Here is a 26929-nt window from a genome sequence, read left to right as displayed (position 1 = left end):
TTGATGTTCAATACACGGGAGGGTAGCATTGCCCAACTGCATGGCCTCTGGCAGACTCGGAAGGAATGACGGAATCATGGAAAGGTTTCAGGTTCCTGGGTTACAGAGTTCTTTGGCGGTCTTTGGCGATGAGGTGGTCGATGGAGATGGACATAAGAATGTATTGATTTAAAGCCTGAAGATCACCTCTACAGGCCAGCTCCGCCTGAAGTTCTCTGTTGAGCCCTCTTCAGTAGACGGTAAGTAAAGCAGCCTCTCGCCATCGACTCCCTGCAGACATTGTGCGGAACTTGAGGGCATACTCGGCAGCTGAATTGCATCCTTGTTGAAGTTCACTGAGAAGGTCTCCTTTAGGACGACCAGGCGGAGAGTGATGGAATACCTCTTTGAAGAGGGTGTGGAAATGGGTCTCGGATCCGAGTTCTGTGCTGTTTCAGTCCATATGGCGGTGGCCCAATCCAGGGCTTTGCCTGCGAGTAGAGACAACACAATCCACCCTGTTCTTGTCAGTGGCGAAGTAAATGGGGTTGTGCTCAATGTAATTGCTGCATAGCATCAGAAATCCCTGACGTCAAATTTTTCAGGCATGGATATGTATGAAGGAGGGAATTGGAGGGGTAGGGATAGGCTGGTGGAGAAGATGGCAGATTTCCTTCATACACTTCTCTTGCTGGGTTAGGCACCGCTGAATCCATTCCGGTTTTTGGGTGAGGTATTCTGTAATGAATACTCAGGGAGAAAAGGTGTAGATTCACGTGCAGAGCGCGGCAGGTGTTTATTTCGCCTTCTCAGAAGGCAGGAATCGTGATCACAGGCAGGCAATGGTCATACACAGGTAGGCAAACAGGCAGGTGAATCAAAACTAGGATTGAAGGTTATAACTGGTTCTCACAAACGAGCTAGGAAAAGGCTTTGTAGAGACAAAACGAACAATACCTCACAAAGGCACAAACAGAATGAACTGAACTAAATAAGGAGCTGATGAGACCAGGTGAGTAATTAACACAGGTGAAATCAATGGCTACGTTCAAGAACACAAAGAAACAGAACACAAGGTTGACTAAGAAAATAAATACAGAACCCTACAGGTAGAGTCTCCTCGGTGGGAATAGGCGTTGTTGAATAGGCGTTGTCGTGCCCTCTTCACGACAGTATTGGTGTGTTTGGACCATGATAGCTTGTTGATGATGTGGACACCAAGGAACTTGAAGTTCTCAACCTGCTCCCCTACAGCCCCGTCGATGAGAATGGGGGCGTGCTCGGCCCTCCTTTTCCTGTAGTCCAGAATCATCTTGTTTGTCTTGATCACGTTGAAAGAGAGGTTGTTGTCCTTGCAACACAGTAGGCTGTCTCATCGTTGTCGGTGATCATGCCTACCACCATTGTGTCATCGGCAAACTTACTGGTGTTGCAGGGACTATTAGTGTTTAACTTGATTTTTGAATGACTACCTCATCTCTATACTCCACATATCTGTAGGTCCCTCAGTCGAGCAGTGCATTTCAAACACAGATACAACCACAAAGACCAGAGAGGCTTCCTAATGCCTCGCAAATACGGGCATCTAATTTGAAGATGGGTAAAAGAAAATGTAAAAAACAGACAAGACATTGAATATCCCTTTGAACATGACGTTATTAATTACATTGGATTGTGTATCAATACAACCAGTTACTACAAAGATATAGGCGTTCTTCCTAACTCAGGAAGGACACTTCAATGCTATGAAAGGAGAAAACTGAGGATGGATCAACAACATTGTAGTTACTCCACAATAATAACCTAATTGACACAGTGAAAAGGAGGAAGCATGTACAGAATAAAAAATATTCCAAAACATGCATCCTGTTTGCAACAAGGAACCAAAGTAATACTGAAAAAAATGTGGCAAAGCAATTAACTTTTTGTCCTGAATACAAAGTGCTATGTGTCACGCTGGTATGAAGGATTTGGAGAAAGGCACAAGAATACACAATCTGGGTTTTTAATACACCCAAAACAAGCACTGGGACGTACCCAAACAAAAGAGCGAGGGAAACCTCGAAGACGACAAGGGACGAGACCCGTAATAGACAAAACACGCAGCACAGGCTGAGACAACGCATAGGTACTCACATGTCCAACGGACATGGGAACAATAATCGACAGCCAGATGGGGAAACAAAGGGCACATTTATACAAACACAATCAGTGAGTAATTGGACGCAGGTGTGCGTAATGACACAGTTCACAGTTCAGTTCAGTTCAACCTAGAAGACCGGTGACTTCAACCTCAAACAGGTGAGCAGAATAAGCAGCAGTACTGGGGGGGGATCCGTGACATTATGTTTGGGTCAAATCCAATACAACACATTACTGAACTCCACACTCCATATTTTAAAGCATAGGAGTTTTTCAGCATAAAATAGAAACAGGCAAAATCCTAGAGGAAAACCTGGTTCAGTCTGCTTTCCACCAGACACTGGGAGATGAATTCACCTTTGATAAGGACAATAACCGTGGTACAGTTTTGACATAAATCTGCTTGAAAATCTATGACAAGACTTTAAAAAAATGGTTGTCTAGCAATGATCAACAAGCAATTTGGCAGAGCTTAAATACTTTTTTAAAGAATACTGTACAATTCAGATGTGCAATGCTCTTTCAGACTTACCCAGAAAAACTCACAGCAGTAATCGTTGCCAAAGGTGATTCTAACAGGTGTGTGAATACTTATGTAAAATAGATATTTCTGCATTTCATTTTCAATAAATTATGTTTGAACTTTGTCATTATGGCTATTGTGTGTAGGTGGGTGACAAAAATAATAAATTTAATCCAGTTTGAAGACAACGATGTGGAATAAATCAAGGGGTATGAATACTTTCTGAAGGCACTCTACATTCTGGTTGTCCATTCTCAAAAACATACAGGCAAATGAGACACATTACAAACTTACCACAATACATGGCTCCTAGGGGTGCGAACGTTTAAAATTTTTAACAACATTAGGTATTTTTTCTAAACGTTAACAATCCCTAACTGAAAAACATTTATTTTTCACTTTTAACAAATTTAAATCATAGTGGTAGTTTTGTGATAAGTGCACTAACAAGCCTTTATCATCATAAAGAGAAACATTTTAAGTAAACAAATACCTAATGCAACAATGCATTAACATTAGTTGGAGGAGATACGCTGTACAGGTACAATGCTGAAAGGAATGACCCAACCCGCTGCTGGCAGGACGGAGTGGGAAAAGCACAGCGCCGATTACAGAAATGATTGAAGTTGATATGCAGCCATTGTCAATGGTAGAGAATGCTTTCTTCAATACCCATATCTAGAACCAGATTTGTTGTCTATGAACACGCTGTCATTCAGTACTGCATAAAGCCATCACATTGATGAGAAGTGGGACATGAAGTACGTACTGACATCTGAGAACATTGAGTAGAGTACAATGAGCTCCGTCTGGTACAATTTCCACAAGTTCCCACAGCCACAAAGTCAAAAATAGCTATATCGTAAAACAAGTGGTCTTCATTTAATGTTAGGGTTAGGCATAAGGTTAGCAGTGTGGTTAATGTTAGGGTTAAGGTTGGATGTAAAATTACATTGTAAGTAGATAAATTGTAGCAATATAGGCAGGATTGTTGACTTTGTGGCTGTGGTAACTAGTGACGACCGGTAAGTAGGTAGTAGTCAAGAACACGGTAAATTGAACTGCATTGCCCCCTAGCAGTCATACACAGAACCACATTTGAATTGTGAACTTGAGTCAATTTATATTTGTTTTTAAAACATTTGAAAAAAAGATATGCAGTTTAAACATTAAGAGGAATTTTACATTTGTCACATCCCTACCACCATGGCTACCACCACATACATTCTGCTTGCTCACTCTCACAAAACAAAAAAAGGCAAACAAATAAATTGACCCAGTAATTCCCACAGACAGCTAGCTACATGAACACGGTTAGGGAACGATCAGGACTTACATTCTGCTTGCCCACGATGTTGTCGAAGGGCAGCTCGGGACTCCAGGAGCCCTGGTTGAAGGTGGCGCTGCTGACTCTTCGGTCGGTGCTGGTCGCCTCCTTCATGATGTCCTCGGGCAGCGTGAGTAGGCTCTCTTCGGGCTGCTTGATCAGGTACGTCTCGATGTTGTGGCGGCGCAAGAATTCGTTGCGGTCCTTGCCATGGCCCTCCTCTACCTCGTAGTCACCATTCAGGCAGTCCAGGGACGCCTTGGAGATGTGGATTCGTCTGAGGACGAGGTTCTCATTAGATGGCCAGTACGTACACTTTACTTTGATATGGTCTATGCTGCTCAAATTGTCAACAAACTATCAACTGAGCATCTGTTGATATGAAATTGCTTACAAGGGTTACAGTTAGGGTAAAGGTTAGGGTTAGTGGATAGATACTGTAGGGGACATTTTGTTGACAGAACATCAAAATAGTGTGATACTGATGACCATGCTGTCAAGTCACACTTGCCTCTATCGTTACATTTAATGAGCAATTCAATTACATAGGTTGTTAACAATAAACGTAACAGTGAGGTCCAGAATGTTTGATTTGTCTGCTGGAGGCAAGGAAAACACATTTTACCATTATTTGGTTGTAAAATGAACAGCTCCTGAACAATACAGTCAAAACTACTAATTTCCAATTATTCCATTCACAACAATTGCACACATTTAAGTGTATCATCGTAGATGTCACTCCCTGATCTGTTTCACCTGTCCTTGTGCTTGTCTCCACCCCCCTCCAGGTGTCGCTCATCTACCCCACTTATCCCCTAGGTATACATACCTGTGTTTTCTGCCTGGCTGTGCCAGTTTGACCAGCATTTTCTCAGCACCTGTTTTTCCCCAATCTATCTTTTTCTTGTCCTCCTGGTTTTGACCCTTGCCTGTCCTGACTGAGCCCGGTTGCCTGACCACTCTGCCTGCCCCTGAGCCTGCCTGCTGTCCTGCACCTTTGCCGCTACTCTAGATTATCGACCCTTGCCTGCCTTGAGCTGTCATTGCAATTAACATTGTTACTTCAACACGAGTGTTTGGCCTCCCTTGATAAAAAAAGCATAAAATAATAGCCAATCAGTGTTGAGCTAAATTGAGTGAGCTCAATTGTGAATGGTCCTGGTGCACCCCCAAAAAGTTCATTGACAGAAAAATGTGAATTGTTGCAACTCGTTGTGTCGTTGTCTTCCGGAGGCTAGCTAGCAAGCTAAAATTGCCCCTTTCCCAAATTAGCCATGGATGGAGATCTGTACTTGTGGTTTTACTTAATTCCCAACCATAAATTCATACATTGTGCCCTGGGCCTGAGAGGGTAGAAGTTCAACATGAAGCTAAACTACATAAACAAAAGTATGTGGACAACTGCTCGTCGTAAATCTCATTCCAAAATCATGGGAACTAATATGGTGTTGTTTCCCACTTTGCTGCTATAACAGCCTCCACTCTTCTGGGATGGCTTTCCACTAGATGTTGGAACATTGCTGAGGGGACTTTCAGCCATAAGAGCATTAGTGAGGTCGGGCACTGATGTTGGGTGATTAGGCCTGGCTCGCAGTCGGTATTCCAATTCATCCCAAAGGTGTTCGATGGGGTTGGGGTCAGGGCTCTGTGCAGACCACTCAAGTTCTGCCACACGGATCTCGACAAACTATTTCAGTATGGATCTCGCTTTGTGCACGGGGGCATTGTCATGCTGAAACAGGAAAGGGCCTTTCCCAAACTGATGCCACAAAGTTGGAAGCACAGAATCGTCTATAATGTCATTGTATGCTGTCGTGTTACGATTTCCCTTCACTGGAACTAAGGGGCACAGCCAGAACAATGAAAAACAGCCTCAGACCATTATTCCTCCTCCACCAAACTTTACAGTTGCCACTATGCATTGGGGCAGGTAGCGTTTTCCTGGCATCCACCAAACCCAGATTTGTACGTCAGACTGGTGAAGAGTGATTCATCACTCAAGAGAACGCATTTCCACTGCTCCAGAGTCTACACCATTCCACCCGACGCTTGGCATTGCGCATGGTGATCTTAGGTTTGTGTTAGGCTGCTCTGCCAATGGAACCCATTTCATGAAGCTCCCGAAGAACAGTTTTTGTGCTGACGTTGCTTTCAGAGGTAGTTTGGAACTCGGTAGTGAGTGTTGCAACTGTAGACAGACAATGTTTAGTTTACGCGCTACGTGCTTCAGCACCCGGCAGACCCGTTCTGTGAGCTTGTGTGGCCTACCACTTCACGGCTGAGACATTGTTACTCCTAGACGTTTCCACTTCACAATGACAACAATTACAGTTGACCGGGGCAGCTCTAGCAAGGAATACATTTGATAAACTGACTTGGTAGAAAGGTGGCATCATATGGCGGTGCCACATTGAAAGTCACTGAGCTCTTCAGTAAGTCCATTCTACTGCTAATGTTTGTCAATTTTATACACCTGTCGGCAATGGGTGTGACTGAAATAGCCAAATCCACTAATTTGATAGGGTGTTCACATAGTAGCCTAGGCTAACGTTAACTAGCTGTCTCATCGTTCCCCATGAAAGGAAGTTAGGCAAGCAAGTATTTTAGTCAGGTAGCCTAGTCTAGGACAACAAAACTAAAAGAGTGTACACTATGACCAGACTGATCACTAGGAATAGACAGCGATTTTGGACGTTTGAAAAGGTCCCCAGAACGTCAATATATGCCTTCCTCAGTGCTCACAAAAGAAAAACTATTGCCCAACACTGGGAGCTAACTTGTGATGCTCGGAGCTGGAGAGCACTGCTTATACCACTCCACTAGGAAATCCTGGCCAGCTAAACTCTTCTGATGCTGGGCCAATTGTACACCACCTCATGGGTCCCCAGGTCACGGCCGGTTGTCGCACTGCCTTTGGATCAAACCCAGGTCTGTAGTGATGCCTCAAGCACTGTGATGCAGTGCCTTAGACCGCTGATTGTTTGTTTTAGTTATTTTGTTTTAAGCCTTCTCCAAACCATAGCCCTAACCTAACCACTCAGAATGAATACCTTCATTTAACCCTTTGAGTTGGTTCTGTTTTAATCCTGTAACCACACAGAGTGAATGCATAAAAAACAGATGTTCATCCATAATACGTCAAATTTCGAAGGGAAACTATGAAAATGTGTCGGTATGACAGTTTTGACAACATGGCATGCTGTTCTTCTACCAGTAGGGTGAGTTGACGTGTTTTTTCTACTTACAAACACACACACACAAAATGAGTGTCATGGACAGACAAATGATATTTAGCTTAGGTTGATTAGACAAAATCGTTTTTGATATCTTTAAGTTGTCACTGTATTAGACTAAGCATAAGTGATTTGATGACTTTAAAATGTTGAACTTTAAATGGTGCTGGAATAGCAGAGGAAGATTCTGTTACCTTCTCCACTTGTGGTAAATCTCTGTGGTTCTAAATCAATAGTTGTTTAGCAATCCGAAAATGTTGGAAACATAAACTTGACCATGCTGTAGGTCATCTAAATGCAATATGTTTTGTGGACTTCATCGGACAGATGTTCCACTCCGGTTTTGTGATGAAACAAATGCAAGATTGAATTTATTCTGCCACTGTGTGTCTGTTGTCTTCTTGTTGTTTCTGCCTTATATATGACAGTGGCATATGAACTAACGGGTTATAGATAAAACAACGCAATAATTACAACACCCGTTCCATTTTTTTCCTTGCTTGGCTTCCCCATTGATTTTACCCATGCATCAATACTGGGTTTGAGACGAATGTAGTAGCAAACAATGTTTAACCTAATAGACCGATCAACTACAGGCCCTCACCTAAGAGTCTAAAGCCATATAACCATGTATCTAACCACTCCCCCTTTTGCATTTTATATTTAGTCCTGTATCTCCGCAGCGCAACGATACATAGAATATTTGAAGGAATAATCCTTATTATAAACATATTACGCAATTGAATTACACTAAGCGCAGAGGAAGAATCATAACCCACTGTCATCATAAATTCCAACAGCAGATGTTGCCTGAAGCTTTAGATTCAACAACGATAAGTATAGTCGCATCACATTTCCTTGAGGTGAGGAGCAAAATGTCACAATATGACCCTCGGCTTGACTTCCCCTTTAAATTGTAGATTTCATCAAAAAAAAACATGTCACCAAAAGCCAATCACATCCAATGTCCCTTTGTTTGTAAACCAATCACGGTAAAAGTCTTTCTAAAGGGCACATGGATTTCATCCCCACTGTAGGACACTCATTTGCTGATGGACTTTCTCAGGGGTTGGGATAATCGCACACTACAGGGAATTCCCTCGAGGCCGGCCAAAAGGCATGCACTGTATAGAGTTTTCGCAGAAAAAGGTTACCTGGTATTTACCATGGAATAACTTGGCAAAAAAATATACTTTGGACTCATACTGACATTAGACCACTTTGAGACATTAGACCTTTGAGACCCCCCCCCCCCCCCACACACACACACACACATTCTATGATGCATAGAACCTAATACGTTGTCGGACAATAGGCCACAGAGACTTTGAATACGTGAAAATGTAAATGTGTGACTTGTGTACTAACTTTCCAGTTTTCCGTACTGCATGTAATATATGTGTTGTGTTTGTGTATTTGTATGCTGAATTTCCATGTAAATGGACAATAACGTATATTGTATCATATGGAATTATAGAGGGAAACTCATCTGTGGTCATGGAATAGCAGATGTCTATGGAAGTTTATAGATGTCGAAATTCAATTTGAAATGCAGATTGGATATAATACTTTCATAGTTGTCATCTCACCCAGGGATCCCCCCTGACTCCAGCTTGTTGGCGATGTCCACGTCCCACGACCACACGTCAAACTGCCACTTTCTCAGTCCCAGCACCCCACACAGGACCGATCCCGAATGGATCCCGATTCGCATGTCGATGTCATGCTTTGTGCGTGATCTTACATATCTAGAGGGAGGAAATAAACAATATGGTATCTATTTATTTGTGGACCAATATTATCCTATATAATCATAATTGCTTTCAAGTGCATTTAACAAAGTCACAACACACTTTACAGAAAATATGAAATCATAAATATAAGGTAATAAAGTAAAAACTGCAAACTATTTATCTCTGATATTTTTAATTGTGTTGTGGGTAAATATAAGAAACTAAACCTTATTTTTCCCGTATTTAGCAAACCATTTGATTTGGCACAATCACTGTGACTGAAACAACATTACTTCAAATTATCAATGGAAAAATAAGATAATTAATTCAGTGTTTCAAAATTCAACCGGAAATAGTCCCATTTTATGTTGTATATTGTGATAAAACTGAATAAAGTCAACAATAATCGATTTGTGCAGCATTATCTCACCTTCTAATGTCTTTGTTTATAATTTCATACGCCATATAATTAATGCATTACTAATATTTACAGTTTCCACCACAGTGTGAAAAATAACATTATATTTCCAAACCCATTTCCATACAATTACAATTTGGCAAGTCTCATTTCATCCTATTTCATGCCTTATAATAACTATGATGAATGTGAGCTGACAGGCACTCAATGATATTCAGCCCAGGTGCATAAAATCAATAGGTTTTGAAGTTCACCCTGCCATAGACACTGATGAAATTGTTGTAGCTGTGGCTGCTGATAGAGTTTGAAAATGCTTGGTCTGCGTCCCAAATGGCACCCCTATTCCCTATATAGTGTATGTCTTTTGACCAGGGCTCATAAGTGCACTACTTTTGACAGAGCCCAATGTAGGGAATAGGGAGCCATTTGGGATGCAGTGTCACCAGTGGCACTGATGCTGCAATAAAGGGGCCATCAGCCAAGAGGCTCTTAGCGAGCGACCTGCTTCTTGTTTGCCCTCCATTCTCTAAAAGGATGGTTGGCGGATTCATTTTAATGGTCTACTACATCACTCTAGTAGCTTAGCTCGCACATACATGCGGACACATATTGTGCATATCTCCCTCTCCATTTCTTTCTTTCCTCTCTCTCACCATCTCTTCTGTTTCAAACACTATCTCTTTTCACATATGCTCTGGCAGGACAATATCAAACAAGAGGACAAACAAACTGCCTATTTACCAGAAAAAATATCTTTACCCTTGTACATCATTATCCATTAAATACGCATAGTCAACATAAATGTTGTGAAAGCCTTTGAAAATACTTTTACCACTATGTGACAATCATTGTAAGACTCAGTATTATATATTTTTCATTCCAAATACAAACATACAAACAACAACTTACAGATGTACACACATTTTTACGTTTCAATAAAAAATCATTCAATGTTATCTTTGTGGTAATTATGGCAGATTAATTGATTTCGAAGTATACTTTTTTTTCAAGATGAGTGATGAGAAGAGAATCGTCCAGCCCATTAGGAATTTTTATTTAATGAGTTGGACAAGAGGGATTTACTCCAGACACCCGAACAGGCCATCATCCCCGTCATTACCAGGTGAAAGAGACAGAGGTTTCGCGGAAGGAGATCGGGGTCCCTTGTAAGGATCAGGCAACGAGTGGCTAATCTGCCTTTGCCATCGGTACTATTGGCCAACGTACAATCGCAGGATAATAAAATGGACGAGGTATCTCTCTCGGTTTCTTCTTAGGTTATGGCCTTTCTAGGTGCTTCTACGCTTGCTGTTTGCGGTTTTTGGCTGGGTTTCTGTACAGCACTTTGTGACATCAGCTGATGTAAGAAGGGTTTTATGAATACATTTGATTTGAGTTGCTGACTCCAAGGAGCGGGACACTAAGCTGGAAGCTAAGAAATCCCGCTATGCCCTCCGACGAACCATCAAACAGGCAAAGAGTTAATACAGGACTGAGATCCAATCGTATAACACCGGCTCTGACACTCGTCGGATGTGGCAGGGCTTGCAAACTATTACAGGCTACAAAGGGAAGCACGAGCTAAATTACTTTAATGCTCACTTCGAGGCAAGTAACACTGAAACATGCATGAGAGCATCAGCTGTTCCGGGTAGACTGTATGCTCACGCTCTCCGCAGCCTATGTGAGTAAGACCTTTAAACAGGTCAACGGATTACCAGGACGTGTACTCCGAGCATGCGCTGACTAACTGGCAAGTGTCTTCACTGACATTTTCAACCTGTCCCTGACGGAGTCAGTAATACCAACATGTTTCAAGCAGACCACCATAGTCCCTTTGCCCAAGAAATCTATGGTAACCTGCCTAAATGACTACCGACCCGTAGCACTCACGTCTGTAGCCATGAAGTGCTTTGAAAGGCTGGTCATGGCTCACACCAAAACCATTATCACAGAAACCCTAAACCCACTCCAATTTGCATACCTCCCAAACAGATTCATAGATGATGCAATATCCATTGCACTCCACACTGCACTTTCCCACCTGGACAAAAGGAACATCTATCTATATGATAATGCTATTCATTGCATTGACTACAGCTCAGCGTTCAACACCGTAGTGCCCTCAAAGCTCATCATTAAGCTAAGGATCCTGGGACTAAACACCTCCCTCTGCAACTGGATCCTGGACTTCCTGACGGGCCGCCCCTAGGTGGTAACAGTAGGTAACAACACATCCGCCACGCTGATCTTCAACAAAGGGGCCCCTCAGGGGTGCGCGCTCAGTCCCCTACTGTACTCCCTGTTCACTCATGACTGTATGGCCAGGCACAAATCCAACACCATCATTAATTTTGCAAATGACACAACAGAGGTAGGCCTGATTACCGACAATGACGAGACAGACCATAGGGAGGAGGTCAGAGACCTGGCCGTGTGATGCCAGGACAACAACCTCCCCTCAACGTGATCAAGGAAAAGGAGGACCGAGCACGCCCCCATTCTCATCGACAGGGCTGTAGTGGAGTAGCTTGAGAGCTTCAAGCTCCTTGGTGTCCACATCACCAACAAACTAACATTGATCCAAGCACACCAAGACAGTCGTGAAGAGGGCATGACAAAACCTATTCCCCCTCAGGAGACTGAATAGATTTGGCATAGGTTCTACAGCTGCACCATCGAGAGCGTCCTGACGGGTTGCATAACCGCAAGGCACTGCAGAGGGTAATGCGTATGGCTCAGTACATCACTGGGGCCAAGCTTCCTACCATCCAGGACCTCTATACCAGGTGATGTCAGAGGAAGGCCCTAAAATTGGTCAAAGACTCCAGCCACCCTAGTCATAGCCAGTTCTCTCTGCTGCTGCATGGCAAGCGGTACCAGAGTGCCAAGTCCAAGAGACTTCTAAACAGCTTCTACCCCCAAGCCATAAGACTACTGAACATCTAATCAAATGGCTACCCTCCCTCCCCCCTTTTACACTGCTGCTACTCTCTGTAATTATCTATGCGTAGTCAAACTAAAAACTCTACCTTCACGTACATAAACTTAGCAAAAAAAGAAACGTCCCTTTTTCAGGACCCTGTAATTCATAAAAATGAAAATTACTTCACAGATCTTCGTTGTAAAGGGTTTAAACACTTTTTCCCATGAAAGTTCAATGAACCAAAAACAATTAATGAACATGCACCTGTGGAACGATCGATTAAACACTAACAGCTTACAGACGGTAGGCAATTAAGTTCACAGTTATGAAAACTTAGGACACTAAAGAGGTCTTTCTACTGACTCTGAAAAACAGCAAAATAAAGATTCCCAGGGTCCCTGCTCATCTGCGTGAACGTGTCTTAGGCATGAGGACTGCAGATGTGGCCAGGGCAATAAGATGCAATGTCCGTACTGTGAGACGCCTAAGACAGCGCTACAGGACGGACAGCTGATCGTCCTCGCAATGGCAAACCATGTGTAACAACACCTGCACAGGATCGGTACATCCGAACATCACACCGGCGGGACAGGTAAAGGATGGGCAACAACAACTGCCCGATTTTACACCAGGAACAATCCCTCCATCAGTGCTCAGACTGTCCGCAATAGGCAGAGAGAGGCTGGACTGAAGGCTTGTAGGCCTGTTGTAAGGCAGGTCCTTACCAGACATCACCAGCAACAACATCGCCTGTGGGCACAAACACACCGTCGCTGGACCAGACAGGACTGGAAGAAGTGCTCTTCACTGATGAGTCACGGTTTTGTCTCACCAGGGGGGATGGTCGGATTTGTGTTTATTGTCGAAGGAATGAGTGTTACACCGAGGCCTGTACTCTGGAGCGGGATTGATTTGAAGGTGGAGGGTCCGTCATGGTCTGGGGCGGTGTGTCACAGCATCATCAGACTGAGCTTGTTGTCATTGCAGGCAATCTCAACTCTGTGTATTACAGGGAACACATCCTCCTCCCTCATGTGGTACCCTTCCTGCAGACTTATCCTGACATGACCCTCCAGCATGACAATGCCACCAGCCATACTGCTCGTTCTGTGTGTGATTTCCTGCAAGACAGGAATGTCAGTGTTCTGCCATGGCCAGCAAAGAGCCCGGATCTCAATCCCATTGAGCACATCAGGGACCTGTTGGATCGGAGGGTTGAAGGCTAGGGCCATTCCCCCCCCAGAAATGTCCGGGAACTTGCAGGTGCCTTGGTGGAAGAGTTGAGTAACATCTCACAGCAAGAACTGGTGCAGTCCATGAGGAGGAGATGCACTGCAGTATTTAATGCAGCTGGTGGCCACACCAGATACTGACTGTTACTTATGATTTTGAACCCTCTTTTGTTCAGGGACACATTATTCCATTTCTGTTAGACACGTCTGTGGAACTTGTTCAGTTTATACCTCAGTTGTTGAATCTTGTTATGTTCCTACAAATATTTACACATGTTAAGTTTGCTGAAAATAAACACAGTTGACAGTGAGAGGACATTTCTTTTTTTGCTGAGTTTAGCTAGGTGTCTAGCTAGCTTGTTGGCTACAAATAATCCGCACAGACACAAGTTATCTTTGCTATCGTAAGTATCAGGCTTGTAACGTTAACAATATTTGTCATGGGCATACACTACACGAATTCACCATGTTGTTGCCATCCCAGACACATTTTCATGATCAGGGTGAAATCCTAGCTATGAACTTGGGCTACTTATTAAGCATCGTTAAGTATTTCATATTTTTTTGTGGTCCACTTAAAGGATGGCTGTACATTATTCTTTTTCTTTTTCCCACTGCCATTATTTGGGGGGGGGGGGGGGGGGGGGGGGGGGGGGTCCACATTAATTTATATCCTGAGATTTTAGAGTATTCAGATTTCTTTTTTTTTTAGCAAAGTGGTCATTGAGTTTTCAATACTGGTCAGGTGTATCAGGAGATTATCTGAAAATGAATTTAGTTTATATGCATGTTTACCAATACCTGTTACATTTGGGTCCTGTCTTTCTGCAAACCGTTCAATTGCCAGTGTCTTGTGTCCTTTCTAAAGCAATTTCATCAGATAATGTATTATTTGTGCATATTTTTGCTTTAGGACATTTACACAAGATTTTTATGAATTTTTTTATTTCAGCTGGAAAGTTGAAAGCTTCCATTGTTTTGAATAGAAAATTCCATTCAAGATGGTGGAACGCATTTTCAGCATTAACAGACATTATTGATAAAACTATATCTATTTTTTGCATATTGTATTAAACTGAAACCCTGTTTTATTGATACATATCAAGTCTGGTAAGTCTTTTGCCATTCTATTGCTTATAATTTGTTATTATTTTAGTATTCAGTATCTAATATTTCTTCTTGGGAGGATCTCTGTTTTTAGTGATTATTTTTCTTCTGCTGATAATTGCTTCAGATTATTACAGTATTATCAAGGGTTTTTTATAGCACACAAGCCTACGGTGTATCAGGAACCATTATGTTACAGATTCAAACAGCTTCGAGACAACTAGAAACATCAACCCAGCGTGCTAGAACACAATAATTGCCACACATTCAACTGAAAAATCCTATAGGTTGCACAGCAACAAGTGTAGCAAGTCCTAAAAGTGGGCATTCTTTTTTTTTTACCTGATTGTCTTAATCATGCTGAGGCCCATCTCTACACAGCAATGAGCGTGGTCCTGTCGAGGTTCAGGAAGACCGGACACACAGTAGTAGCAGTCTCCTAAAATCTTAATCCTCAGACAATGGTGCTCCTAGAAAAGAGTGAGAGTGAGAGAGAATGGAGTTAGACTGGAATCCATGGGAAACTCAGAAGGATCTTGATTTGATCAACACCTCTTGCTCCATGAGAATGCTTGAATAATCATTGAATTGTACAGGAATGTACAGTATACTCATGCATGCATTTGTTCATGTCTTGCACCAGAAATGTCTGGACAACAACTTTGACTTTATAATAAAGAGACATTATAGGCCAAGCAGACTCTGTGCGTCATGCACAAGGACATTGACTCAACTCTGAATTACGTTAAAATAACAGACATTCACGTAAACATTACGCTTGTCCATTAAACGTCCCTCTATCTGACCTGTTTTTCAATCCAGTCATTGGACTTAATTACGGGTATTACCCTTTGAAAGCATTGCATGTTCCATTTAAATTCAGCTTTCTACACTGTATTTGTATCATTAATGACAGCTCTGGGGCTTGAAAATGACACCTTAGCCAGAAGTGCAAAACACATTTCTATAATTGCATAGCACCATACCTGCAAGCCTGTCATTCATTCATGCTATCAATATAAATTGGGACCCAAGAGTATTACTGCATTTGCATTCTTCTGTAGTATTTTAGCAAATTCTAGAACAAAGCATGATTATTCATGTCTCCTTGCGCGTAGATTTTTCCCTAAATGTCAGTTCTTGCCGTCATAAAGTCACGTTTGAAAATGAAATTAACATAAGCATAAAGTAAACTCACATGGGCAAGACGGTCGAAGCGTGCAAAGAGCTCGTTCAACATTCGCACCAGCTCTTGTGCCGATAGCGTCGTCGAGAGGTTTGTGAATCCTTTAACGTCTGCGAAAAGAATGCTGTAGAGAATATGGAGAAGTCACATTGTCACCATTACACTTCAAAATCTACAGATCATTTAGTGAGAAAATAGTCAAAAGGGTACAGATTTTAATTTATTTAAATCCAGATCAAAATGGTCCAACGTGGTCCCTCCTCGCTTTTGGATAAAACGTTAAGACAAATCTAAACGGAATCTCTGCCCCTCCCGAACTCCAGGCTATGCTCAAACCCTACACCCCGACCCAAGTACTCCATTCTGCCAGCTCTGGTCTCTTGGCCCTTCCACCCTTATGGGAGAGCAGCTCCCGCTCATCCAAGTAAAAAGCTCTTCTCTGTCCTGGCACCCCAATGGTGAAACCAATTTCCCTCTAAAGTTAGGCCAATCTCTCGAAAACATCTAAAACCCTACCTTTTTATAAACCCCTTCTCACCCCTGCCTCGTCATTTAAAAAAATCTCTATATATGCCCTTTGTGAACTAACACTCACACTTGACTTTTTTCCCTCAAGCACTGACTTTATTGAGGAAAAATGTACTTACCATGACTGAGATATAAGGTTAACTCACCTAGCTATCTTAAGATGATTGCATTAACTTTAAGACTCTGGATAAGAGCATCTGCTAAATGACTAAAATGTAAATGATACCACATTATAAACTACAACCAAGATCACATTTATATGATCCCATGTTTATATGATTGACTTGGTTGAGATATTGCCTTCCTGCTTCTTTAAAAAAATAAAGGGGAACTGAATCTAACTGGAAACATAATTGAGACAACACAGGAGCATTATGGAACTGACAGCATTTTAATTATACTGAACAAAAATATAAACGCAACAGGTAAAGTGATGGTCCCATGTTTCATGAGCTGAAATAAAGGATCCCAGAAATGTTCCAGATGCACAAAAAGCTTATTTCTCTCGAATGTTGTTCACAAATTTGTTTACATTTCTGTGAGTGAGCATTTCTCCTTTGCCAAGATAATCCATCCACCTGACAGTTGTGACATATCAAGAAGCTGATTAAACAGCACAATCACTACACAGGTGCACCTTGTGCTGTGGATAATAAAAGGCCACTAAAATGTGCAGTTTTGTCACACAACACAATGCCACAGATGTCTCAAGTTTTGAGGGAGCGTGCAATTGGCATGCTGACCGCAGGAATGCCAGAATTTTTGCCAGGGAATTGAATGTTAATTTCTCTACCATAAGCCACCGCCAAATTCGTTTAAAAGAATTTGCCTGTATGTCCAACCTGCCTCACAACCGCAGATGATGTGTAACCACACCAGCCCAGGTCCTCCACATCCGGCTTCTTCACCTGCAGGATCGTCTGAGACCAGCCAACGGAACAGCTGATGAAACTGTGGGTTTGCACAACTGAAGAATTTCTCGACAAACTGTCAGAAACCATCTCAGGGAAGCTCATCTGCTTGCTCGTCGTCCTCACCAGGATCTTGGTCTAACTGTAGTTTGCTTCATGGAGGATTCCCGGTTTCAACTGTGCTGGGCAGATGGCAGTATGACATACATTATGGCATTGTGTGGGCGAGCGGTTAGCTGATGTCAACGTTGTGAACAGAGTGCCCCATGGTGGCGGTGGGGTTATGGTATGGGCAGGTATAAGCTACAGACAACAAACACAATAGTATTTTATCGATTGCAATTTGAATGCACAGAGATACCGTGAAGAGATCCTGAGGCCCATTGTCGTGCCTTTCTTCTGCTGCCATCACCTCATTTTTCAGCATCATAATGCACGGTCCCACGGTCCCACAGTTCCTGGAAGCTGGAAATGTCCCAGTTCTTCCATGGCCTGCATACTCACCAGGCATATCACCCCATTGAGTACGTTTGGGATGCTTTGGGTCGACGTGTACGACAGCATGTTCCAGGCCCGCCAATATCCAGCAACTTCGCACAGCCATTGAAGAGCAGTGGAACAACATTACACAGGCCACAATCAACAGCCTGATCAACCCTATGCGAAGGAAATGTGTCGTGCTGCATGATGCAAATGGTGGTCACAACAGACACTGACTGGTTTTCTGATCCACACCTAGTATCTGTAACCGACAGATGCATATCTGTATTCCCAGTGAAGTGAAATCCATAGATTATGGCCTAATATATTTATTTCAATTTACTGATTTCCTTATACGAATTGTAACTCAGTAAAATCTTGAAATTGTTGCATGTTGCGTTTATATTTTTGTTTAGCGTACTTTGCAAATTGACAATCACATCAGTCAAAACTTTCCAACTTATAAGAGGTTTTAAAAATCGATTCTATTTGACTCAAAATTCCATGACGTACATTAAGACATTGTTGGATCCTGTTAAAAACAGACGACTGTAACTAAGGCTGAAAATGTCAATACAATCAAACTAACATAAGCAATGATCACAAGGTGGTTGTGATGTGGCTAATAGGCTAGCGCACATGTGTCAAACACAAGGCTTGAGGGCCGAATAGGACACACAAGCGAGTAAACTGTAAATGAATCAGTCATCTACTGCATGAAATTGCAGCCTGGTGTGCTTGCATCAGTGAATTCAACTGTAATTGCACTGCTTTTATGTGTCCCATTTACAGCACGCAGCGGAGGTAAAGTGTACAGACACATGCCACAGTCTAGCTTAAGTTTTTAAAGCTTGACAATGAATAACCAAAAAACAAAACCTGCAACAAAACGCCATTCAAAGGAAAAACATGTAGGCCAATTTTAGCAACCTTTGAGCAATAGACTACAGTACATTTTGAGTGCACCACACAACAATGCTGTGAGTGCCCCATGGTGGCGGTGGGGTTGTGGTATGGGCAGGCACAAGTTAAGTTTAAATGTTACACCAACATTTAGCTACATTTTTGTTATTTATTTCACATCTGCAAGCATTGTGGCAAAGGCTGGATAACTATTTTTGTTGTTTTAATTTGTGAAAATGCTATATACATCATAAGTGGACATAAGTGGATAACAAATAAAATAATGTCCAGTTTGGGTCGCAGTTGGAAGTTATTTTTATTTTTAAAAAATAGGCTGTCTGGCCCGAAAATGCATTGTGTTTTTCAATATGGCCCGTGTGCTGATTGAGTTTGACACCACTGGGCTAGTGTATCAATTTATGTAGCTAGCTATTTATTTAGCAAGCTAAAAACACAGAGCCTAAAATGAGCTAGTTAGCCAGATGCTGGGAGAATGTCATGTAATTGGAAGAGTGAGTGGGTGACAGACTTTTCCCCCTCATATCGTTTTTAGGTGGCTACAGCTAGAGATGCTTGAACGAATGTTATCCACATTTAGCATATTTCTTAGGGAATGTATTTTGGGTGGACAGGAATGCAAGTTCCCATTTAGTTGTCAAAATGTGGGTTGTGACAAGCATGCATTGGCAGGCAAGCTGCAGAAGAACGAGTAGTCTACTATTCCCCATGGTTTATCAGTGCAATTTTTTACGGACAACTAGCTGAAAAAGTTTGAAAGGGTTTATCTAATGTTCCCTCATTAGATTTTAGCTCATCTCGCTCTGGCTAGCGGTAATTGTTGATCTTATTGTTGTTGATGTGCATAGGCAACTGAACTGAGGGAGAGAGAGCCTACCTTTTCATTGTTGTTTGAACAATAGGACTGAAGTTCCAAAATATATGAGGACTCCGTGGTATTTACATATTTGCAGAAATCCATCCAGGTATATTTTGTGGCTTTTGGCCAATGCGTTTTAATGATCTAGTCGCACTGTTGCTACTGACCGTAAACAAACAGTCCAGTTCAAAGTGAATGATGGCAGGGCTGTGTGGCAAATGGCTTATTTGGATATAGGCCTACTGTAGCTCTGATTGGCTATGGTGCACCGGTCTGCGCAGACGCCAGTCCTGAAAAAGATAAATGCTTTTATTATTTTTTATTTCAAAATTCAAAAGGCACTCGCACATCTGAGCAATCTAATTTGCAGGTGCATGGCAACAATTGAACAAGATGAAGGAAAAAGGAAACCGCACACTGCTCTTGATAGTATCACTGATATTTAATAAGCTGACATATCAGCCTTCGTCAGAGCTTTTGTGATTTTTTTTACATTTGCACCCTTATGTACACCTAGCCCCTCCCACATCCGTTCTACACATCGAATGGGGTTGAAGGCAAAGGGAAAAACAAATAAGTGCTACCAAATATATCAATATGCATTTCATAAATTATACAAAAGTGTATAAATAAGACGTATGAAACACGTCTGTAAAATCACAATGAGAACATTGCAAGTTCACATTAGTCATTGGGTACATCATACGAAAAACAGAGACATTTATAATAGGGACATAATTCATGTTCAAATTCACAACATAACATACAGTGGGGCAAAAAAGTATTTAGTCAGCCACCAATTGTGCAAGTTCTCCCACTTAAAAAGATGAGAGAGGCCTGTAATTTACATCATAGGTACACTTCAACTATGACAGACAATGAGAAAAAAAATCCAGAAAATCACATTGTATGATTTTTAATGAATTTATTTGCAAATTATGGTGGAAAATAAGTATTTGGTCAATAACAAAAGTTTATCTCAATACGTTGTTATATACCCTTTGTTGGCAATGACAGAGGTCAAATGTTTTCTGTAAGTCTTCACTTGGTTTTCACACACTGTTGCTGGTATTTTGGCCCATTGCTCCATGCAGATCTCCTCTAGAGCAGTGATGTTTTGGGGCTGTTGCTGGGCAACATGGACTTTCAACTCCCTCCAAAGATTTTCTATGGGGTTGAGATCTGGAGACTGGCTAGGCCACTCCAGGACCTTGAAATACTTCTTACGAAGCCACTCCTTCGTTGCCCGGGCGGTGTGATCATTGTCATGCTGAAGGACCCAGCCACGTTTCATCTTCAATGCCCTTGCTGATGGAAGGAGGTTTTTACTCAAAATCTCACGATACATGGCCCCATTCATTCTTTCCTTTACACGGATCAGTCGTCCTGGTCCCTTTGCAGAAAAACAGCTCCAGAGCATGATGTTTCCACCCCCATGCTTCACAGTAGGTATGATGAGTTGAGTTTTTACCAAAAAGTTATATTTTGGTTTAATCTGACCATATGACATTCTCCCAATCTTCTTCTGGATCATCCAAATGCTCTCTAGCAAACTTCAGACGGGCCTGGACATGTACTGGCTTAAGCAGGGGGACACGTCTGGCACTGCAGATTTGAGTCCCTGGCGGCATAGTGTGTTACTGATGGTAGGCTTTGTTACTTTGGTCCCAGCTCTCTGCAGGTCATTCACTAGGTCCCCCCGTGTGGTTCTGGGATTTTTGCTCACCGTTCTTGTGATCATTTTGACCCCACGGGTGAGATCTTGCGTGGTGCCCCAGATCGAGGGAGATTAACTTGTATGTCTTCCATTTCCTAATAATTGCTCCCACAGTTGATTTCTTCAAACCAAGCTGCATACCTATTGCAGATTCAGTCTTCCCAGCCTGGTGCAGGTCTACAATTTTGTTTCTGGCGTCCTTTGACAGCTCTTTGGTCTTGGCCATAGTGGAGTTTGGAGTGTGACTGTTTGAGGTTGTGGACAGGTGTCTTTTATACTGATAACAAGTTCAAACAGGTGCCATTAATACAGGTAACGAGTGGAGGACAGAGGAGCCTCTTAAAGAAGAAGTTACAGGTCTGTGAGCCAGAATCTTGCTTGCTTGTAGGTGACCAAATAATTATTTTCCACCATAATTTGCAAATAAATTGATAAAAAATCCTACAATGTGATTTTCTGGATTTTTTTTCTTCTAATTTTGTCTGTCATAGTTGAAGTGTACATATGATGAAAATTACAGGCCTCATCTTTTTAAGTGGGAGAACTTGCACAATTGGTGGCTGACTAAATACTTGTTTGCCTCACTGTACATAGGCATTTCATCATTAAGTCCTTTAGGAAATAATGTCTGGACGGTGAAAATCCAAAAACATTCCCTTTTACTCAGAATATTATTAATATCACCTCCCCTGTCTGATATATTAGCTTTCTCTCTGCCACAAAATCTAAAGGTAGAAATGTCATGCTTCAGGTCATCGAAATGTACTGCGACTAGATAATCCCTGTCGTTTCTCCTGATTGAACTTTTGTGCTCTTTGTTTGAGAGAACGAGAGGTTTTACCGACATAGCACAGCCCACATGGACATTTAATCATGTAGATAACATGGGTGGTGGAACACGTAATGATGTCATTTATTTGGAACAATTTTCCTGTGTGTGGGTGGCAGAAACATTCACACTTCATCATATTGTTGCACTGTGCGCATCCTCTGCATTTATAGCTCCCATTTGGTAGAAGGCGTAAAAGGGCCTGGCTGATTGTCTTTTGTGGCTGGCAGTTGGCATGAACCAATTTATCGCGTAAATTGCGACCTCTCCTATACACAATAAGTGGTGGATTTTTAAATTCACCCGGCAAAACTGGGTCCGATGATAGAATATGCCAGTGTTTCTTGACCACACCTCCCACTTTTCACGAGTTCAACGTATATGTAGTTGTGAACATTACGGAGTGTTCTTTAGCGGGTCTTTTTTATAACAGTTCATCTCGTGTTTTTTCCAATGCCAAATTAAGAGCTTCATCCACACATTGTGGCGAATAGCCTCTTCTTAGAAACCTAATGCGCATCTCCGCTGCTTTTTCTAGATAATCATCTGTGGAGTGGCATATACGGCGCAGTCTGAAAAACTGGCTTCTTGGAAGTCCCCTCTTTTAATGGCTCAGGATGGAAGCTGTCCCTCTGCAATAGAGTATTTCTGTCCATTTATTTTCTATACAGAGTTGTAAACAGGGTTCCATTTGATTTCTCAATCCACATATCAAGGTAATGAACACGTTGAGTGTCACGATCAATAGTGAATTTAAGATGAGGAATTATGAATTGTGCCTATTTAAGATTTCTCTGTTTTTCGTATGATGTACCCAATGACTAATGTAAACTTGCTATGTTCTCATTGTGATTTTACAGACGTGTTTCATACCTCTTATTTATACACTTTTGTAATATTTATGAAATGCATATTGATATATATGGTAGCACTTATTTGTTTTTCCCTTTGCCTTCAACCCCATTCGATGTGTAGAACGGATGTGGGAGGGGCTAGGTCTACATAAGGGTGCACATTTCAAGAAATTTGCATAAGCTCTGACGAAGGCCGATACATAAGCTTATTAAATATCAGTGATACTATCAAGAGCAGTGTGCGGTTTCCTTTTTCCTTACTGCAGTGTCTTTTAATTGTCCAAATCCACGGCGGCTTTCCCACTCTATATTTCCATATAATTTTCACAAATTACTGTACTTCATTCCCAAAAATTCTATGAATTTGTTGTGACATGACTTTCATTAATCTGATGACTGTTACATATCGAATCAACTAACTATGTTTAATTGTTACTTGATTAAATTAATCATGTAACAATTAACTCATTAGGATTTGTGGCACCACGGAATACATTGGTTAACAAGTTACCATCTTCCGAATTAAACTCTAGATGATAGATAAGATATATATTGATAACAGTAATTTATTACTGATTACCTCATATCAGTCTCATAACCCTTGCATCTGCACAAACCTGTGCTGTACTGCAGCACCATTCAAATGGGACCACCCAGAGTCCCTGGGTTCGCGCCCAGGCTCTGTCGTAACCGGCCGCGACCGGGGGATCCGTGGGGCGACGCACAATTGGCCTAGCGTCGTCCGGGTTAGGGAGAGATTGGTCGGTAGGGATCTCCTTGTCTCATTGCGCACCAGCGACTCCTGTGGCGGGCCGGGCGCAGTGCGCGCTAGCCAAGGTTGCCAGGTGCACGGTGTAGCCTCCGACACATTGGTGCGGCTGGCTTCCGGGTTGGATGAGCGCTGTGTTAAGAAGCAGTGCAGCTGGTTGGGTTGTGTATTGGAGGACGCATGACATTCAACCTCCGTCTCTCCCGAGCCCGAGTTGTAGCAATGAGAGAAGATAGTAGCTACTACAACAATTGGATACCACGGAATTGGGGAGAAAAAGGGGTAAAATTTAAAAAAAAAATAATAATTATCAAAAGAGGGATGAGTAGAGAGGGGTAAAGGGAGAAAGAGAGACAACACTTGTAACTATGCTCACAGTAATCCTAATACTTTGGCCTGTGGTAAAGAAATAATGAATGTATTTACGAGTTTGAATGTCTTCCTTCGTCGTGTATCTCTGTTGGAACCAGGCCTTCGTGAAAAGGGCCGTTGGGCCTTCTCTCAAATTGTCCACAAGAGGTCACAATATCCTTCTTCTTAGTTGTCCATGGCTTCAATGCCTTGTCCTGTTGTCTTAAGAAAGACTAACAGGATGGTGTTTACTTTCACCCATTCTGGAAGAGTGGTCCTCTGAAGACATCTAATCAGCCATGTTGATGATCCCCAGTAGGGTGATGAGAGCAGTCAACGACAATTTAAAGAGAGTAACAGGATGGTCCTACTTAAATGTACTTTCTTAGATACTGTACTTAGAATAGCTACTCAGCTGTAACATCGATTGTTAGGGAGGCTACTTTGTCATCCTCACCTCGTGTTGATTTTCAGGGTCATAACCAATCGAGATCTAAGCTGCAGCTTGAGTCCTTCTGGTCTGATATGTTCATTCTCAACTCATCCTTTATATACTCTGGTAAAAAGGGATGTTTCCATTATGCTGACACGCTATCTGCGGTCCCTCGGGCATGGCTACTTACTGGGGAAAGTATCATCAAAACGTGCTTTTAGTTTTCTATCTTAGCTAGGGGGCACTATTTTTATGTTTGGAAAAATAACGTTCCCAAAGTAAACAGCCTATTTCTCATGACCAGATGCTAGAATATGCATATAATTGACAGATTAGTATAGAAAACACTCTAAAGTTTCCAAAACTGTAAAAATGTTGTCTGTGGGTATAACAGAACTGATATTGCAGGCGAAAGCCTGAGGATTATCCAATCAGGAAGAGCCTCTTATTTTGAAACGTCTGTGTTCCTATGCGTGCCTGTCCTCCATTTAAAGGGATATCAACCAGATTCCTTTTTCTGTGGCTTCCCTAAGGTGTCAACAGTCTTTAGACATAGTTTCAGGCTTTTATTTTGAGCGTGAAGGATCACATTGCGTAAGTGGAGAGGTGGGGGCTCTCAGAGTGAGTTGGTGTGCAATTGAGTAAACCGGCCGATGCTCCTCCCGCTGTTATGGAACAAGCTACACACTCGGTTGATATATTATCGAATATATATTTTAAAAACTACCTGAGGAATGATTATAAAAAACTTTTGACATGTTTCTGTGGACACTAGGAAGACTATTTGGAATTTCCGTCTGCGCTGTCGTGACCGCTCTTTCCTGTGGATTTCTGAACATAACGCGACAAACAAGCGTCGGCATTTTGGATATAAAAATAATCTTTATGGAACAAAAGGAACATTTGCTTTGTAACTGGGAGTCTCGTGAGTGAAAATAATTAATTTGATTGCTTTTCTGATTTGTGACCAAGCTTCCTGATGCTAAGTGTACATAATGTTATGCTAGGATTGCTTTCGCTGTAAAGCATAATTTCAAAATCTAAGACGACAGGGTAATTAACAAAAGGCTGTTTCAAAATATTGCACTTGTGATTTCATGAATATGAATATTTTCTAGTAATATTATTTGACTGTTGCGCTATGCTATTCAGCGGTTGCAGATGGAAAATATCCCGCTATAGGGATTGGTAGCGTCAAGAAGTTAAGATAAGTATTCTCATCATCTTTGACATTTCCTACACAACATAAAGGATAAAAACCTGACATATACAGTGTGTATGCTGTTCAAGTTACAATATTTTATACCATCACAAAATCAACATTACTTTTCCATAGATCATTCCCCACATCCGGGTGCTAGAAATATTGTCCCAGTTTTCACTTTTGGGGCAGCAAAATGTCTCTGTAACTAAGAGACAATCCAATCACCACTACTAAAGAGCAGAAAAAGTCCTCTGCTGCATACAATTTATGACCGGGCGTGAGGTGTCACAAAACACTCAAAAACAATCCCTCCTCCCCTCTGTGGGTGAAATGGATCTGGTAAACGATGATCCATTGTAACCGGATCTTCGAATCCTCACAGGAGAGTCATGACAAATTTATAGTGTACGCTTGACAAAAAAAATAAAAGAGTCATATTCTTCCTGGGGGTGTATATAAACAGATTCTAATAAGATGAAATGTTGCTAAAATGCTGTCACTTCCACTTAAAATCATTTGACAAATGCAGGGCCCAGAGCATTTAAGATTCACACAGAGACAAGGTCCAAAACTATAAGGAAATAATTTTCTTCCCTTTAGTGTCAAATTTGTAATTGATACACATGCAACAATGTTCTACTCATACCGTGACACAACCTGGTGATATTAGGGTGGTTGGTTAATCAAAACTCTATTTGTATAACTGTTTTTCTGGATATGAGCAGAAGGCACAGACCTTACAATGTTCAAAATCTTACCATTTATTATTATTGTTTATATTAGAGTTTAGGCAATGAAATTCTGCAGTTCTCCAAAATATGTCCTTGTTTAATGGCGTAAATTGTGAGTGATAGTTTGAAGTTTTGATGTCAAATGCAGAATAATACTGAAATGCCATTCTTGCACGCTCCCAACACAACAATGCAGTAACCAATATCAATGTAACATAAAAAAATAAGATAAGGTAGAGCAAAAACGAGAACTAAAATTAAGAAATAAGTACATGAGAAAGTAAGAGTAGTTCAGTTCCAATACCATATTTACAATGTGCAGGGATCCCGGAATGATAGAATTAGATAAAGTACTCACACCCATTGACTTTTTTCACATTTTGTTTTGTTACAGATTGGGTTGCAATTTTTCCGGAAATGTTCCATGGGAAATTGGTAATTTTGCTTAAATTCGTTCAAAAAGTTAGCTTATAACAGTGAATCTTTTTTGTGGGATTCACATATGGCAATTCTAGGTCTTGTGGCATATTTTGGTT

The 26929-nt window shown here is 41.6% G+C and overlaps 1 protein-coding gene across 3 annotated transcripts in view; it reads right to left on the bottom strand.

The window, feature by feature from the left end:
• LOC139386623 (adenylate cyclase 8 (brain)) overlaps nucleotides 1–26929 on the bottom strand; it is a 265143-nt gene that overhangs the window by 100400 nt on the left and 137814 nt on the right. For all 3 annotated transcript variants that reach the window (XM_071132352.1, XM_071132353.1, XM_071132354.1), the window contains exons 4-7: nucleotides 15819–15930; nucleotides 14963–15090; nucleotides 8794–8952; nucleotides 3981–4248 (exon numbers count right to left, since the gene is read on the bottom strand). In XM_071132352.1, coding sequence (XP_070988453.1) covers nucleotides 3981–4248; nucleotides 8794–8952; nucleotides 14963–15090; nucleotides 15819–15930 — 667 coding nt within the window. The remainder of the gene's footprint in view (nucleotides 1–3980; nucleotides 4249–8793; nucleotides 8953–14962; nucleotides 15091–15818; nucleotides 15931–26929) is intronic.

This window comes from Oncorhynchus clarkii, chromosome 28 (genome assembly GCF_045791955.1).
Source record: "Oncorhynchus clarkii lewisi isolate Uvic-CL-2024 chromosome 28, UVic_Ocla_1.0, whole genome shotgun sequence".
NCBI classification, from domain to species: Eukaryota; Metazoa; Chordata; class Actinopteri; order Salmoniformes; family Salmonidae; genus Oncorhynchus; species Oncorhynchus clarkii.
This window is presented reverse-complemented; position numbering and strand designations above follow the sequence as displayed.